General features: G+C 37.3%; 1 protein-coding gene and 1 long non-coding RNA gene across 10 annotated transcripts in view; one reads left to right on the top strand and one right to left on the bottom strand.

The window, feature by feature from the left end:
• The window catches only part of STK39 (serine/threonine kinase 39), a 78,697-nt gene that overhangs the window by 58,755 nt on the left and 2,435 nt on the right, over positions 1-17,507 (bottom strand). For 5 of the 8 annotated variants that reach the window (XM_064434589.1, XM_064434588.1, XM_064434586.1 and 2 more), the window contains exon 2: positions 3,767-3,879. In XM_064434589.1, the coding sequence (XP_064290659.1) occupies positions 3,767-3,781 (15 nt within the window). In that variant the 5' untranslated portion in view covers positions 3,782-3,879. Of the gene's footprint in view, positions 1-1,097; positions 1,262-2,611; positions 2,791-2,840; positions 2,962-3,766; positions 3,880-17,507 lie in introns of those variants that run through there. The other 3 variants (XM_064434590.1, XM_064434592.1, XM_064434591.1) reach the window with 3 other exon arrangements.
• Positions 1,285-6,588, top strand: LOC135308929 (uncharacterized). Of its 2 annotated transcripts, none has more exons than XR_010369300.1 (3): positions 1,285-1,499; positions 2,310-2,355; positions 4,360-6,588. It is a non-coding gene; the product is annotated as an uncharacterized LOC135308929 (long non-coding RNA). The 2 variants fall into 2 exon arrangements; XR_010369299.1 differs by having other exon boundaries at positions 2,231-2,355.

Raw genomic sequence — 17,507 nt, 5'->3', positions numbered from 1 at the left:
GCTGGTTTCTAATAAAAAGTTAATTATATGTATTAAAGACTGGGATTTAATCTCATGGTGCTTGTAGGAGACTATTAAAGTCAGGCTGTAGTTTGACACACATTTCAGCTCGTTCTGCTGTCCAAAGTCCTCCTCCTTAGACAATTTCTGAACCCTGAAACACAGAAGGAAGAACGCCTGGATAATGAATCAATGAGCCTGAATAATAAGAGCAATTTGCAAGATAGCTCCGTGACATCCCCCAGAAGACAGTAGGTGAAAGACAGAAGACAGACATGTAGAGTACATTTCCCTCTCCCAGAAGACATGTCATCTTAAACACAAGTCAAATTACTGCCTCACGCTCTTAATTCAACTACCCATTCCAAACCTTAACTGTAACTCTCCCAGTCCTGGTTACTATTTCATTTCTTACACTGTTTTATTATTTTCCTATGCTGATAATATATCAGTGACTCAAAAAGTCCAGCTGACACCACTGGGCAAAAATGCATCTCATCTATTTGTCTCAGACATTAATAATGCAAAAATGTAACTAATTGACTGAGATAAGCTTCACTATCTTTAACTGAAAAGTGCTTGGAATATTTTACCTCCCTGCATCAACTCATGGGCAACAATTGAGCTACCACAGTAACCATTGCCAAAGGCACCTTGCGTCTCAGCTTTCATGACTTTTTTTCCAAGAGTCTTTGCAAAACAAAAATAAATAAACAGAAAGCACCTCATGAGAGATAAGGGATGAAATTTTAGTCAGGAAAGAATTAAATCATTTCAGACTTGTGGTTCTAGAAAACTCCTATCACAAACAGAGTAATAAACCTCCTCAGACTTCATCTGTTTGGCTGTGGCCCGCAACGTGCACAGGTGAGAAAGAAAAGCATTCATTTAAAATACACTGCCAGAGAAACAGCTTGCAGCAGAACATTCAGGAGAAAACGCTGGAGCTTTCTTCACATTTATGTCACCTCAGGCATTCAACAGCAGCAAAGAATAACAGCAATTTAAGTCTCCCACATCCCACTCTTCCCCCTGCCTTGCACTAGCACAGGCATTTGTGCGCTTCACCAGGCAATATGCCCAGGTTAAAAGCTAACCTCCTTCAGCCAGGTTATTCCTGATCCAGTTTCAGGGAGCAGCTGCACAAAAATGTCTTTCAGCCTAAGGGCAGGTGGGTGACACAGTTAATAAGCAACTGCGAGACAGCTCCTTTCGGTGCTGAGCTGCAGCAGCCAGGCCGGGCCCGGCTGCCGCTGCCCGGGCGGTGCCGCCGCGCGGGCCCGGCCCCGGGCCTCCTCCACACGGCCTGCCTGCGAGGGCAGCCACCGCAGGAACTGAAACAGCCTGGAAAACCCCTTCAACCAAACCGCCATGCTACAGAACATTCTGGAGTTGTGGACTTGAAGGTTTGATGGTTCTAAAAAACTGGAGGTGAAAGAATGGGGAGGATACCCAGCCAGGACAGTACTAAGGACAGGACTCTTTCCTTGGCTTAGGGGGTAAAGTTACACTTAGGTTACAATAGTGAGAACACAGGACATTGCAGGAAACAGAGTATCGAATTTCAGGAGTTTGGCAGTTTGTCTAACCTCAGTAATATTTAAACTCCCTCCCACACTGCCTTTCTATTTTAATTGACACTGGCCCAAATCCTAAGTCTGCTTGCATGGGTTGATGCATTTCCACTTCTCTGAAGGCCACACAGCTGAGAATTTGTGAAGGGTGCCTGCGCACAGCATTCATGAGCACTCTGCACCATCCTTTTAAAAAACAGCGTGTTCAGAGAACAGACAGTTTTAGAACATTCCTGTGCCAACAAACACTGTTTCATCAGAAAAATAAGTGATTAAAAACTGCTTAAAGTCGGAATTTTTAGACTCAAATTCTGCCAAAACCACAAGAACATTTTAAGTACTATTAACTGAAATGAAAATGTTAGTACAGTTGTAACAAGAGTTTTGAAGGTCGATTATGCCTTTTTCCAGAAAAAGTCTCTATTTTTCAAACAAAATTTTAAAGTTTCTCTAATAGAGTCATAAGTATACTGAACCTCACAGAACAAATTTAATTATGTATGTGTACGCATACACATATGTGTACACACTTCTATAGCTCTCCTAACCAGGAAAATCCCAATTCACGTTCAGATTAAAACAGATCAACAAATTAAAGAAATTAAAAATCTGAGCACAGAAAAGCAGAAATTGACTTATGTTATAAAATAAAACAGATGGTATGGACAGTTGTCTTTGTACCAAAAGAAAGCAATATAGGACCAAAAATTCAAGACCTACTGCCTCATTTGACAGACAGTGGAGACATGTCAACAGTAAAGACACTCAAGCATTTGGCAAGGTAACTTTTTACAAGCTTGTAACTAACTGCAATCATTTCTCCAGACCACAAGAATTTTTCTTGCAGATTTCTGGCAGTTTTGTCTGGTTTTGCTTGTTTGCTTGTAACATTTTAATTCTTAATTCCCAGCATTAGTTCAAATTCTAACCAAAAATTTCCAATTTTAATCAATTTATCTTAGTTATTAGTATTTATCTTTCTATAGAAATGTTCTTTGGGGACTGTAGCTGTTAACACATCATGCACAGCATCTCACCTTGGGCTTAAAGACAGGTCAGAATTATCTTTTGAGTTTTCAGTTGACAGAATTCTCACTACCTCAGAAGTAACTTCCACTACCACAATCCTCGTAAAAAGCACAACAATGTCGCATACAAGCGGTCACATAAACTGAAGGTGAATGCCATCAATCACCAGGGGAAGAGCATTTTGGGTCCTCCACTGTAAAAAAGCCATTTTATCTGAAGAAACTGGACGGACCATACCCTCTGTATCAAATTCAAGATATCTTTTGCACTGGCAATTCCCTGCTGAGGAGATCATTTCCTTCAGAGGCAGGAATTTCTGCATTAGAAAAAGCCCACAGTCTCTAGGCTGTAGTATAACCTGTGGAACAGAAGAGAGTGTTCTCACTTTTAGAATGGTTTTGTGTCCTTCAAATCTTGTTATGCTGCCTATACATAAACACACATTAGTCTTACAAGCACCTAACTAGGAGCATTAGAAAGCAATAGGTTTTGTGTTTCAATAATTCTTTGTGAATTTTCTGTATTGCCATAACCAGTGCAGAGGAAAAACTCTTGCAGTTCCTTTACAAATGGCTTCTTACAGGCCCCTTTCTTCTCTGATCAGTGGCCCAAACAAATAATATTCTTCAAACATTCTTGATAATGTTTGGTACGATAAATGTGTATTAGCTTTAACAAGAGTTTCCTTGTGTAGATGGCAGTGTAGCCATTCCTCCTTTCCTCCTTTAAAGTTATTATGAAATGATCCAACATGTTTTCATGCTTTAGACATTTTAAGGAGACCTACTAAATTTTTTCTTCATGTTTTTAATCAGTGTTTAACTGAAAGAAAATGTAATTTTCCTCAATATTAAAAAAGACAGACAACCAGACAGCAATCACTTAAAAACTGAGCTTCCAGAAAACAAGAGTTAAGGGTCTTCCCACAGTTATCCCAAGCTGATTATTTCAAAATTAAGTTTGCATATTTAATTTTTGTGACATGAAAAAATATGCATTAAAAAATTATATCTTTAGGGAATAGTGTAATTATTTCAGATTATTTTCAAATCCTTCTCTCATATCCTGCATAAATTTCTACCCTCACTCTTGGACCAAGCTAAAAACAAAGTCAAAACAGAAGGTAAGTCTCCATGTAACATGCTGCCCCTTTATTTACTTACAAGTAATTCATCCATACTGGTTTGGCATTTTTCTAAGTTGATCCTCTTTATTGCTACACGTTCTTGCCTGGGTTTGCAGAGCGCTGCCTGGACAACTGCTGTAGCACCGCTACCTGAAAAAGGGCAGAAAAGGAACAGTCTCAGAGATTAACAGAGTTTAACAGATGAGTTAAACCAGTGACCAGCATGAGAAGCCCATACTGACAAAGAACTTCAAAGCTGCTGTTTATCCCTTTTCAGTGCTTTCTCCACATGCATACCTTTCCACTAGCAAGACACTTTTCACACGTCTCAGATGGAAAAGAAAAACCTGAAAGTTTCTTTTCCATACACCACAAAAAATTCCAAGGCCAATGATATCAAATGATGTGCTCATTTATCAAGACATAACCATGACCTCAATGCATTTCATAGTTCATTACACTTCTGTCTTTGGATACATCTGTTTTAATCAAGAACATGACCTGCAGAGTTGATACATGGAGTGGTGGGTACTGTGAAAGCACAGATAAAGATCAATTGTTGTTTTTCTTCTGTTCTTTTAGGCCAGTCCCTGTTTAACCAGGTTTTTTGTTCCCTTATCCAATGAACAGAAAAAAATCAGTAAACTGTACATGCCAAATCTTCTACAGCTCCAGCAGTGTTCATGCTCATTCATCACGACTGGACTAACACCCTACAAGGAGCATGCTGATCCTTGTGAAGAGCACAGGAGCACAAGTACCACACCAGCAGTGAGAAGATGCAGGTTACTGAATGGCCCAGCAGAGAAAGTCACTCATGTTTGCTTGGCATGCAAATCACATATGGTCACACAGCCACACTGATAACAAAGCCCAGAGAAATTGAACAAATGTGGAGGAAAGAAATAGAATAATTTTCTCTAGAATGCTTTATTTGTGAACCACAGGAGTAAAAGGCATTGTTGCTTCTTTTATCAGGCACCCACTAGCATTGACCCAGTCAGTATTGCCTCACTAAATTAATGAAATGATTGCAAGTAATATTCAGAAGGAGTTTTGCTCAAGTTGCACATCTTGCTGCCACATCAAATATAACAATGTGTGCTCCCTCAAATAATTACACTGTGCTCATCCATGCAGAAATCTAAAAGCTCCCAACAAGCTTCTATCTGTAATTAATATTTCAATATAAATTATGAATTTCTGGTAAGTCATTTGAGCAACATATTGGCCTGCTTATAAACTATGTTCTATTTATTTGGCATGTTCTAGATGAATACAAATTGTGAACAAAAAGCCTTTTGTTGTCAAGCTCTACAAACGTGGATTCAGTTACCAGCCGACTTAAGAACAATTGAGAGCTTTTCCCTCTGCACATCTGAAAACAGCACCAACAATACCTCATGACTGAAAGTTATTGTACATGTTTTAATTGCTATTTGCTTAGCTATATTCATGAATTGTTTGCTCTCATGATGTTTTCACTCAAATCACAAAGCTTTTTAACTGCATATGAATTTTGTGTCAAAATCCTGAGCTCATCTTCAAAAAAAAAAGTCTCTTTAAAAAAAAACCTCTCAACAGGACTAACTAGTCATGTTTCTGCAGGATGTGGTCACAGACAAATATTGACATGTCCTGTTCCGTCTGCTTACAGAACAAAGCTTTTAAAAATTCCAATAATGTAGGTAATAAAAGAATTAAGAGATTTTAAAAATTAAATAAGACATCCCAAGGAAGAAACCACCAAGTCAGCACAATTCAGCTAAGGTAAGACTCATATACATCACTTTAATGAATTCATCATTCAGTAGACATCAAGACACAAATACTCTCATTACTTTGACTAAACAAACATACATTGAAACACGAGAAAGAGTATTTTTAGCTATTAAATATACAGGGGAAAAAAAGACCAAGATTTTCCTTATGTATCTTTTTTATCTATGCTAGTAGTTTTATCTACTTGTAGAAAAGAACCAAGATCTTTGTTTTAAAATTAGATTTGTATACAAAAGCCTCAAAAAAGACAAACAGAATAAGCACACAGAGAATTTATTCACCCAATGCCAGGATAAAATCTTGACTACTTCCTCAAGTTAAATGACAGCAAGTAACACTTCAAAACATTTTGGAAAAATTAAACTACAAAAAAAATATACTTTTCTGTGTTTACTTCTCAGACAAAGGTGACTTGCAATGGGATGTTCTTCACCACATTAGTAAGATGTGCTGACAATGCAAAAAGCTTTTTGGGTTTAGAGTAAAGCCAATATACCTAGCTTCTTCCTTCTTCAGCTTTTCTAATTCTTTACACAATACACTAGTTTGAGAGTAAAGTCAAATTGCGCAGTCTTCTCAGCTGGACCTACGTACATGTAAAACCTGCTCGAAAAAGCAGTTTCACATACTGAAGCAGGAGCCAGAACTGAGCAGCTATATGCCTCCTTCCTCTTAAAGATGTTCTCTCCTTCTCTGGCTCACAAAGTGAACAACCAGGGACAGAGATAAAAAAAACCTGCAGCTTTCACATCTGGTCAAAAGGCTCCTTTTGTCTCATCTACTAAACAAGGAGAAGTGTGAAGTGTTCCATAGGAGCAGCTATTAGAGACTAGACTATGTAAATAAACATTTCAGTTGAGAGGTAACAGAATACAGAAGTAATGCACTATCATACAGTGAAACTGAATTGTCACAGGCAACCATTTAGCATAACAAATTAGGATCACAGAAAACTATTTCATAGAATAGATTACAGTCAACCATTCCTTGTCAGAAGTTAGGGCTTCCTGAGATACACTGAGCCTTGCAAGTCTTCCAAAACCCTCAAAGCAGAGAATACTAACTACAACATAACCAAAACATAGACTGGTTTAACACTCAGTCTCTGTTTAGGAAACTGATATAGCATAATGAAAGCTCAGGTTGCATAAACCATGAAGCCTTTAGATCCAGTCGTCTCCTGCAGAACAAAAGAAAAGTATTTCCCATGGTCATACTAAAAAAAAAACCAGCTTTGTAAGAACAATGGGGTTTTCCACTACTAGAAAAGTCTTTCTGTTAGAGACAATTCTCTTTGCCAATTTCAAAAGTTAGCAGTGAAACAATGCAATTTCAGACCACATCAAGATGCCTACTACTCCCATTTCACAACAGACAACAGGTCAGAGTTTCATCTTGTCCTGGTGTTTTTGCTGCCATCCTCTCTAGTGTAAGCATGCCCTTACAGCCAACCTGTCCCTTCATGCTGCAGACCATGCACTCTCTACCACCCCATCCTCAATGCAACAGAGCCATTAGAATTGCTTTTAACCATCTGGGTTCACACAACAGAAACCTTCTCAAGAGCTACTACATATAGCCACACCTCACCTCTTCTGAAAGGATGTAACCTAAAAGCAGTTTTCTGCATTCCACTTTGCACACACTTCACAGAGAGCATATAAAAACTCCACAAATACTCATCTGGGATTTAAGCTTACCCGAACAAGTTCCTTCAAGTTGTTCTAAATTTGACATAAAGGTTTTTTTTTTTTCTCTCTCCTTTTTTTTTAAACATGAATTTAACCCTGCAGAACCTGACTCAACAAAGAGAAGAAGGATATTTGACATTAACCTTTTAGTTTTAACTGCTCTCCTCTAGTCAAGTCTCAAAAAGACTGTGAGGTGAGATGGTTGGTCCATATCACTCACATATTGCACATGCCCACATCCTTCATACAAGGATGCAACACTTCATTTATTCCATTATTGCTAAAGGTCTGATACTTTCCACTCTACCATGGCACAGTAACTGTATTCAAAATAGATCACAAACATTTCTTTTCAATTTTCTTCTTCTCCTTTAAAACAAAAGCCCATTAGCCCACAATGACTCATCAATCTCTCTTTTAGAGGCTCAGTGTTAGTCTCCACAGTATTTCAGCACAAACTTCCTTTAAACATCTCTGCAGTTTAGGTCACTCTAACAAAAGAGACCTTTCCCAATACTACACTGGTTCTAATTTCTGAAGAGGAGGATGAAACTTGTTGATAATGGTAAGTTTTCTTGTTGACTAAGTATCTTCAGATACCTAGGCTAGAGAACAGCTGCAATTGGAGAAGACTAAATATCTCAGAATCTATAAAGTCTTATATACCAACCTATGCCAGCTGCATTTTTGTACACTTCTGCTTGCCCAACCTACAGAAACCTCCTATTAATATTTCATCTCCCATGACATCCTAGTTCTGAAGAAGAGCCCCCCCAGGTAATTCTTAAACTTAACTCCTACACTGCAGTGTAACTGCAGGATTCCTTTTGCATGGAGCAGAATGCATTTGTGTACAAAAATCTAGATTAGGTTTCTACTCATGAATACATGTGGAGTTTTTGAATGTAATATACAAAGCACCTGTATTACATACAAGCTTGGAAAGCTATGTTGTATGTCCTGCATGTTGCACACAATATCGTGTAGCATATTTCCAGCATTACTAAATGTGCTATGAACCAATCAGCCCTTCAAAATATTCCAGAGCAGCACTGGCCTGAACTAGTCTCTTCTGTTTTGAAAGAATGAATTCTGTTGGTGGCAAAGCAATACTTTTGGTTAACAAACAGAGAACAAAGCAGATTTAATTCCTTTCAATTTCTAGATTTTAGCCCACAATACTCTAGACAACTTTCAATATTACTCTTCTTCTTTCATATTACTTCCACTAATTAAAATAAGTTATAAATCAGCCAGGTAAAGCTCATTTACACCTCCATACTGAACTCTAAACCTTTCTGAAACTTAGCTTCTTCACAGAAAATGACCCATTATTTCCCTTTACATCTTCACATGACAAATAATTGAATTCTTAAGAACTTCACAATAATCATGTAAATACAATTTACTAACAATTCCTGCCCACTTTGTGTTCTGAATTCATGCTGGGATCAAATCTCTCTCCTTACAGCTCACTTGGATACTACTTTGCTTATCCTAGCAATTATGACATAATTCACTTAAATACACTAAGTGTTACATGAAATCAATACCCACACATGGAACTGTTACTTCTGCATTTTCAACATTCAACAATTCATCTCCAACTCCTCAATGAATTTGTTTTGCAGTTGGAGATTTAAAAACATTGCCATTATGGCTACAGAACCACTGGGTTACTCAGTTATTGTATTTGACTATTTGTGGGAAATTAGCTTACACAAAATCTGAGATCTAGCTTATCCCATACTGCTTTTTAAAAGCCCATTGTATAAACAATCCAGAAAAACCTATCCAAATATGCTGTACAGATATTTCAGTGATTGCAGAGAAGTCATAAATAGCCCAAATGTTGATGTCAAAATGATTATGCATCATAGAAAAGTTCTATGCAATGTTAAGACAACCTGTGCTAAGGCTAAGATAAAGCAAGCTTCAGCATTAACCAGATATCATATTCTCCATACAGAAGGAAAAAGGCAGGGGGATTCACAATCAGCAATAAACCCTACCTGCATGAAAATTAGCCACAGGAGGAAATGACCTAGCTTTCTGAGATATTCTTTTTGTTATCTCACTAAAATAGCAAAAGAACTGGTTATAACACGTTTTGCCTAGATAAATCACAGAAAATATTTTGAGGTTTGCTATGATATAGTTCCCTGTCAAATCTGCAGAAGAGACTAAAATTTTCTGCCAATAGCATGTGAAATAGAACTACCCCTGAACACAGGGGGTACGATCATCAGAGTATAGCAAACATGTGTCATTACAAATTAATTATTCAAGAAATATGACAAATTGGAACTGTACAAGAAAGTAGAGACGCTCTGCCAATTATCTGGAAAATACAAGACTTACTTCCCTCCATCAGAGAGCTCAGACACACTGTATTGCAGGATCTCTTCTGAAACATCTTTCTTATCTAAAGAATAATCAGCTATCACCACCAGCCATGGGTAAAAGAATTTTAAGAGTTCTACTGTCACTGACAAAGGTATTTAAGAAATCTGTGGCTACAAAGTGAAACCAGATATATTTAGATCTGACATAGTTGTTTGTTTTTTTTAATAGCGACTGTGTTCAGCTTTAAAATGCAGTATCAGCCTAAGTGATGGCTTTTTGCTTTCAGACACTTTCTTGCTAAGGAGACTTCTACCTAGAGTCATACAGAGCTCAGCACTTGTCAGCTTGATACGATGCCATCAACACACTAAGATTAGACTGAAAAGTCCAAGGATGATCATTAACTATGTTTGGGGCATTCAAGTAAACCTGTCATGGAAATGTCAGCATCACAGCTGTTAAGGAAAACCTAAACAAAAGCAGTTCACTTTCAGTAGGTGTTATTTTCTCCCTGACTTGTCCTTTAAAATAGGTGAGTCATCTAAATAAAGTTGAAAGAGAACTGTCTAGGGAAACCCCCTATTATAAACATTACTCAAGATTAAATTCATTTTGCTCTGCTCCACATCTCAATTATTTTCATAAGAAGTTTTATTTATAGGTGAGAAATGTCTATATAAAAAATTCCACAATCACCACTATTTGAGACTTCGGAGTTATCAGAACTGGAATGTGCCTTGTGGAAAGGTCAGGACAAGATGGGTGTGACCTGCAGGCCCTGCTCCTGACCCCTTGTGAAGTGGCTGGCATAACTAACGCCACTTTATAAGGCAAGCACCCTGTGGCTGAACGGGTGATGTATTCATTCCTTTCCCCCTTATTCTCAGGCACTGAAGGTCCTGTGAACCAAGTAGACAAACCAAACAGATTTCTCCCTCCTCTCACTGTGATTCCTGGGAATCACAGTGATTACTCCCTCCTGTACAGCACTGAACAACCCAGGTCCCAGTGCTGGTGATGAACCCATCACTGGCAAATGCAACAGCAAAGGGAATACTAGAACTGCCTGTAAGATGAAGCACTTACAAGTTCTGAGGAAGGAGCTTGGACTCAAGCTGCTGGTGTACAGTGAGACCCATGACCCTTGTGGCCAGAGATGCTTCCATCATCATCTGCTACCTCTAAGGACTGGCTCATATCTTCCCTATCATCTTCCAGTCTAGATTATGATTGTAATATTGACACATGAAACAATGCATTGGATTTTGACCTGATCTGCAGAGGGTTCCAGTCACTGGAAACAGTAAGCTAAGTTGTATTAAAAATTCTATGGTACTATGCTGGAGCTGCCATGGGATAAGGACAAAAGTGGATGTACAGTATGCCACATGAATGTATCCAACAAATCCATATTCATTCTGCATTTTTTTCCAACAAAAAACATGAAAAAAGAGTGAAGGATACAACTTGATTAAGAATTTATGGATTTTATCTGCCATGTTATTATCCATTCATCCTCACTTGAAAAGAAACATGGATTCTGCTAATTTCATTCTCCCAGTTGTTTCATCATCAATATAGAAACCATTATTCAATATGCATACAACTCTAAAAATCTGGAAGGTAAAACCCATGCTGAAAATGTCTCTGTATAACTATGGAAGAACTTGGTATCTGATATTCACTGTGGAACCAGAAGTTACCTTACCAGGGTACCATCAGAACTCCACAGAACTCCCTTATAAAAATAGAACAAATTGAAGATTTGCTATGCTGAGTCAGATCTCCTGTCTAGAAAAATAGCTGTTAAAAAAGAATTACTATTCATTTCTGAAGTAGCACTATAAACAAATTCTGGTGTTGATTTAGTCGGCATATTTTATTGTTTCTCATTTAGTTTGAAAGTAAACACTTGGAACAATTCTAATACCATGAATGCAGTATTTTCCAAGTATTCCGGATGTCACCACATAGTGCATCATTCTCTTCCGAGAATGCAAAACAGCCATCTACCAAAACAAAGGCATTATTGCTACTGTAGCGTCATAAAGATCTCTAATTAATACAGCAGTGTTGAGTTACAAATGTTCATCTAGTTCACCCCAACAAAATGTGCCTCCTAAAATTTGAGTTTACTGTGACCACACACTACAAGCAGAAAACTTACCTATTTCTCATATATTGCTTCTCGTGAAACAATGGAAGAGTTGGAGCAATATTAACACTATCATATAATTAAATTTTTATTAGGCAATTCTAATCCTATTCTAATGATGTTCCTATTATTAGTCTGAAGTGGCTTAGAGTCTGGAAGCACAAGACACTAAGAGGAATAAATTACAAGCTTAAATTCAGTCCCTGTAATAAAACGTCTTCAAAGCAAGAAAGTGAGAAGGAAAAAGCAACTTTATAATTAAATGGCTATGCTTCTGAGTCCAAATATGTTGCTTTTGAGAAGTCTAATGCAATAGCTCAAGTTTATGCTCTTGTTCATATTACTCCTAAAAGACAGAAGCCACAATTAACAAATACACAGTATTTTTCTGGTCAGTTAAATTAACTATTTTTCTACCTCTTCCCTAAACCAGGTATACTTGGCACATAGCCATTCAATATAGATCTTGACTTTCAAGACCTTTAAGTACACGATTCTTCTGAAAGGATGATTAGGAAGACAGAAAAGCTCCAAATTTTCAGTCTGCTTCTAATTCTAGTTTCTCTAATTGCAGAAGCATAGTTCAAAAGCTATGTAATGATTATGTTACATCAGCCTATAGGACAGTCTCAAGTTTCATCTATATTTAACTTACAATCAAAATACCTCAGAGGCATTTAGACATCCACAGGAATAATTAGGCTAATAAAGTAATTCAGAAATTGTTATTTGTAAAGATAAAGAATTAATGGAGACAGCTAATTTATCATAGTGAAGTTTCATTTCTTGTAAGGAAAAAGTTATGTTTGAGAGAGAATTCTTTCCTCAAGACTTTTATACCATACCAGTCTCACCTCGTTCTGCCTGATAATGTTCTTATATTTCTGCTGCATGACAATGTTCTTAAACTCACAAGCTTCAACCATGTAACCCTTGTGTACATCCAAAGACCTTCCAACTTAGCAAAAAACAGTGAAATCTAGTAGAGCTGTAAGGATTTCATCCCACTGGAAAGGTTGTGCTGTAAAAGGCAGAAATATGGAAAAATCCACTCATTCAACACAGCTCATTCTTTATTTACACAGGGTAAGTATCAACATACATTAAGTATGATTTTTGGGGGATGGGGAAAACTCACTTTTAATTTTGGGTACCAGAAAATGTCCTAGTGACATATTTGTTTTCCAAGTGCTGCAAACATAGTACTCCTCTGCAACCTCTGCTCAGCAGTATCCCAGTGACTTCAGCAAACCCAAGAAGTTAGCAAGAGTAGCTAACTTAATTTGATTTTTAGGGCCCATTCTTTAAACATCAAGAATTACTATTATTACTGAAATTTAAAAAAAAAAAAGCCCCTATCAACTGCAGCCTTAAGTTCTAAATTATTTTGGAAGGGCAAATGGAGGAAGAGAAAGAGAGAACCAAGTACACACAAGAATTAAATATGACCTAGACAAGTAGCCACTATATGAGCCACCCAGATCTCCTTTGCATGGAGAGCTAACTGTGTTTTCCCCTCAAGCCAACCAGAACAGATGTGGTTTTGTTTCCAGTTAACAAAGAGAGGCTCCATTTGACAGATTCTGGAAAAAAAGCAACTGGTGTAGGACCTGAGAGAAAGTGATTCTTCACTAAAAGAAAAAAAGTAAAGCAGTTCTTAAGTTGTTTCAGAAGAACATCTGACCCAATCTAAAATAGCTCTGCCAGGTCTGAACTTGGCCCCTGCCATCAAAGCACAGGGCTGGTTACAAGAAGCTGTACTCTGAAGATGAAAATCCTTGCTGCTGTAACACTTAGCAAGGGGCAAAATCATGCAATGCCTTCAAATTTCTACACGCTCACCAGTAGAGTGGCTCCTCTTCTAATACTCAAGCAAATCCTGTGGAGCCAGGACTTTGCAGATTCCAGAGGTATTGGGCCTTAACTGGAAGAAGAGCTTGGATGGAAGGGAAACAGAAAGCACAGGGAGAAGAGAGCAATCAATAGGGAAGTAGGCAGATTGGAAGAGCAGGAAAGCATATCTTCTATAAATTAGCATTACACAGCACCAGCCAGCCAACTGATGTGTTGATATATGTTCCTTTACCCTTACAGTAAAAAAGGCAAAATTCATTAGATTATTTTAAAAAGTTTGAACATTGAATCAATTAAAGTTTTACTTCTATTGAACCAAATGAAAACTACAGCTATGTACAGCCATGTCTCCAATCAGGGTATTTCTAATGTACCTCCATTAAAAAAAAAAAGGCACCAAGACAGTTCCCTTCACCAACACTACCATGTGGAGAAAAAGCAAATAATTAACAACTTCAAGCTCTGCACAGCCTCATTAGCAGCAAAGCACTGTGAATGTTCCACACAAGGTGTTTTTAAATTGCACCATGACCACCTTTACCCTGGCAACTGAATTAAAAGCCACTTCTTATTAAAATATTAAATAGGGATTTAATATTTCCACAATTTCTACAGATGGTTATTAGCAGACAGAAAATCTCAACCAATTACTTCCCAAAATGTAAAATTTAATTTACAAAATTAAACTCTTCCTGCCAAGCTGCAATAGTATTAAGTTACAATTAATATTGCACAGGCTGTATTTAATATGTGCATGTAAAATATGCTTAGGCTACTGTAGTAACTTTTAAAATTTATTGGTAAGGAATAGAATATACTATGGAGCAGAATTAAGACAGACACATTTTTCTTTCTACAAAAAGTTTTTGTAAAAAGACGTTAGGTAGCATTAACTATTACTTATCAAATTATGCAGATTCTCATGCAAGAATTATGGAGGTTTTTCAAGAGCAAATATGAAATGTTGCCATAGCTTTAGTTGTTAGTGTGGTATTTCATTCAGTACAGTGTGATTTACTTTACAGCAGATACATAGAAACTACTGCAAAAGAAAGACCTTCAATGTTTGAAAAAAAAAATTCTGATTCAGCACAGGGATAAAACATTTTGGAAAATGTGAATGAGACATGAGCATCTGAATAACAGAAGAAGAACACAGAACTGTAAATTTACCTCTAACTATAGAGGCTTTTCAAAACAGTGTACAGCACTACCAACGAGAACATGGGTTCCTGAGGATCATAAACAGAGATAGTAAAAGATCTCTGATAACAACAAATATAGGAGAGTCTATTCTCTGTCAGACAAAGAGCCATTAGCAATAAATGCAGCAGGGGAGAGAAAAAATAAAAAGTAAATAACATCCTGGATACACCACCAAAGACCCCAGAGCCATTAACCAAGAGCGATTCTCAGGCTGCTTATAATAAGAACCATAAAATCAGCAGAACAGGCTCACATAGTAACTTGTTCTACTCAAAATCCCAACACACTTGACTTAGCAACACTGCACCTTATGAGGCAACAAACCACAAGGTATTTTTAAGCTCAAAGTTAGAAAAAAAAATAGACAAACACAGAAGTACAACTAAGGTAACTTTTTAATGATTTGCAGCCAATATAGATAATCCACCTCATAAAAGTAACCCTTTATTTCAATCTAATTCTGGCTGTTTCCCAGAAGAATCCTTGTTCTGTGAAAATTTATATTGCTTCTAAAAAACCTCATATGTACATGACAAATGCAAAGAAATCTATTTCAGTAATTTTATTCTGAAAACTTGGTTATAAATCCAAACTGCTTAAGAACACACCTCTCACAATATTGCATTTATTAGGTGCTATTTTTTTAATCCAAGTCATATTCATCTTACAAAAAAAAAGACAAAAAACAACAAAATCCCCTCCACACATATTAAAATCCACAAAGCATTTAAATCTTAGAGATCTCCCAGGTCTTCACTAATTTAAATCTGGCTCTACTTTAATAGCAATTATAGTTCTTATCTCTGTAACTAGTGCCAGAAGGTTGGTTGGATCCTCCGTTCCTAACAATTAGGAATCCCATTCTAACGCCTACATGCTTTTATATATGGACAGCCTGTATTAATGTAAAAGTTTCCTCTTTACGCTATACATTTACAGAGAGAAGCCAGCGTTTTTCTCCCACTCCAGAAAATATAAGCACCTAGGCATTAATTGGAAGAGCCTCTTCCTTGCATCAAACCTATCAATCACAAAGGCATGCAGCAAGTCAAACAGGGAATCTGATCCAGCAGAAAACTGACCCGGCAGAAGAACTAGTTCGCTGTCAGATCAATGTGATCCTTTCAGCAGCTGCCTGTTAGAGCAGATTAAATGTATCATGAAACTGCACACAAAGAGTTTACAGAGAACTGGCAAGCCACCTAAAAGTAAAGCAGACTTGGAATAACATCTCATGAGAAACACACTCCTTAAAGCTAGACTTTTCTCCTCAGAAGACTCTTGACTCCCAGCCATCCTGAAGGACACAATAGTCAGAAGATGAAAAAAAAAAAAACTTTTTCATTGGAAATCCATATCATATGGCCTTGGTTTTCAACATAGCATGTAGCTAGACAAAGATGAGGAATAAGACGTGTTCCATGTTCTCACAGAGAAGAATCTAACTTCTCCAACTGCTAAATCCAAGGGATGGAGATGGCCCACAAGACTAACAATTACTTTAACGTCATAATCCCCACCAAAACTTCTAAAAATACCTAAAACGGCTATTCCTGCATCTCTGCTTCAGTTACCAAAGAATCTAAAATCCATTCTGTCAGGAAGATCTCTCAGGTTGTGATAAACCATTATGGTGTATCTTTCCTCCTGCAAAGCCCAAAATGGAGCTTCACTGCATTGTTATTTTTTCTCATTTAACAGGGAAAAGGCTGTTGTAGCTGAACCCAACTGACACTACACAGCTCCTCAGGGAGAAGAAGTACGTGGTGCTTTCCAGAGGTGATCAGCTGTGTTTCAGCAAGAGGTGACTACTCCTGTTCACAGCTCAATTAACCCTGGCAGAGCGCATGCAAAGGGTTGCTGCTGAACTAAGCTCAGACTGTGTCATTCTCTCCTCCCTCAGATATAAAAAAATATTCTTTGAGAGTCCCTTACCATGTTCATTAAAGCAAACAATACTAAAACCTACTGCTCCAAAATTATGTTAGCATGTGGTCAAACACATGGAATTTACATGGGCCTTGGTTTGGCTGGGGTTTTTTTAGAAAGTGGGGTGGGGTGTGTTCAGTTGAGGTTTTTTACTATTTTTAATAGTATACAGACTAAATTTAATCTCACAGTGAGTCTCCTGTAAATTAAGAAGGTATTAATGAAAAAAGACACGTTCATTGAAGCACAAGATTTTCTAGTCAAGTGGTACAAGATAAATCTCAGCAACTTTCAAAGAATGTCATGGAAGAAACCGAAGTTTAGTGAAATTACAGCAGGCAAGTTCAGTGTGTCCAAGAATCTGACTCAATATACCCTGACCTCACTTTACTCCCTAGGCATTCAGTTAAATAACATCAATATTTAGGAGCACACATAGGTAACTAGCAATAAAGTTTCTCTACAGATCAGTATCTGTAAATTCAATTTAACATCCACTCATTCAATGGATGTATATAAATATATTTATTAGCAGTTAGGATTACAGTTTACATATCAAAAGATACAAGCTTTTAAGCAGAAAGAATAAAGTGGAAAGGAGGTTTTAAAGGAAATTCTCACACAGGCATTCTACAGGTACTGTAACAGAAAACAACTATTATTTAAGTAAATCATATGACTCATATTACACACTAGACAAGGATTAGTCCTACACCTTTGAAGCCTTTTTCACCTTAGAAGAGAGATCTCCTCAGCAAAGATACACCTTTATGCTAGTAGAATCACTTCCACTTGGCTAATTTGATCTATTCCCC

The sequence above is a fragment of the Passer domesticus genome, chromosome 10 (assembly GCF_036417665.1).
Source record: "Passer domesticus isolate bPasDom1 chromosome 10, bPasDom1.hap1, whole genome shotgun sequence".
Lineage (NCBI taxonomy): Eukaryota > Metazoa > Chordata > Aves > Passeriformes > Passeridae > Passer > Passer domesticus.
The sequence above is the reverse complement of the archived record's forward strand: the minus strand, read 5'-3'. Positions and strand labels throughout refer to the sequence as shown.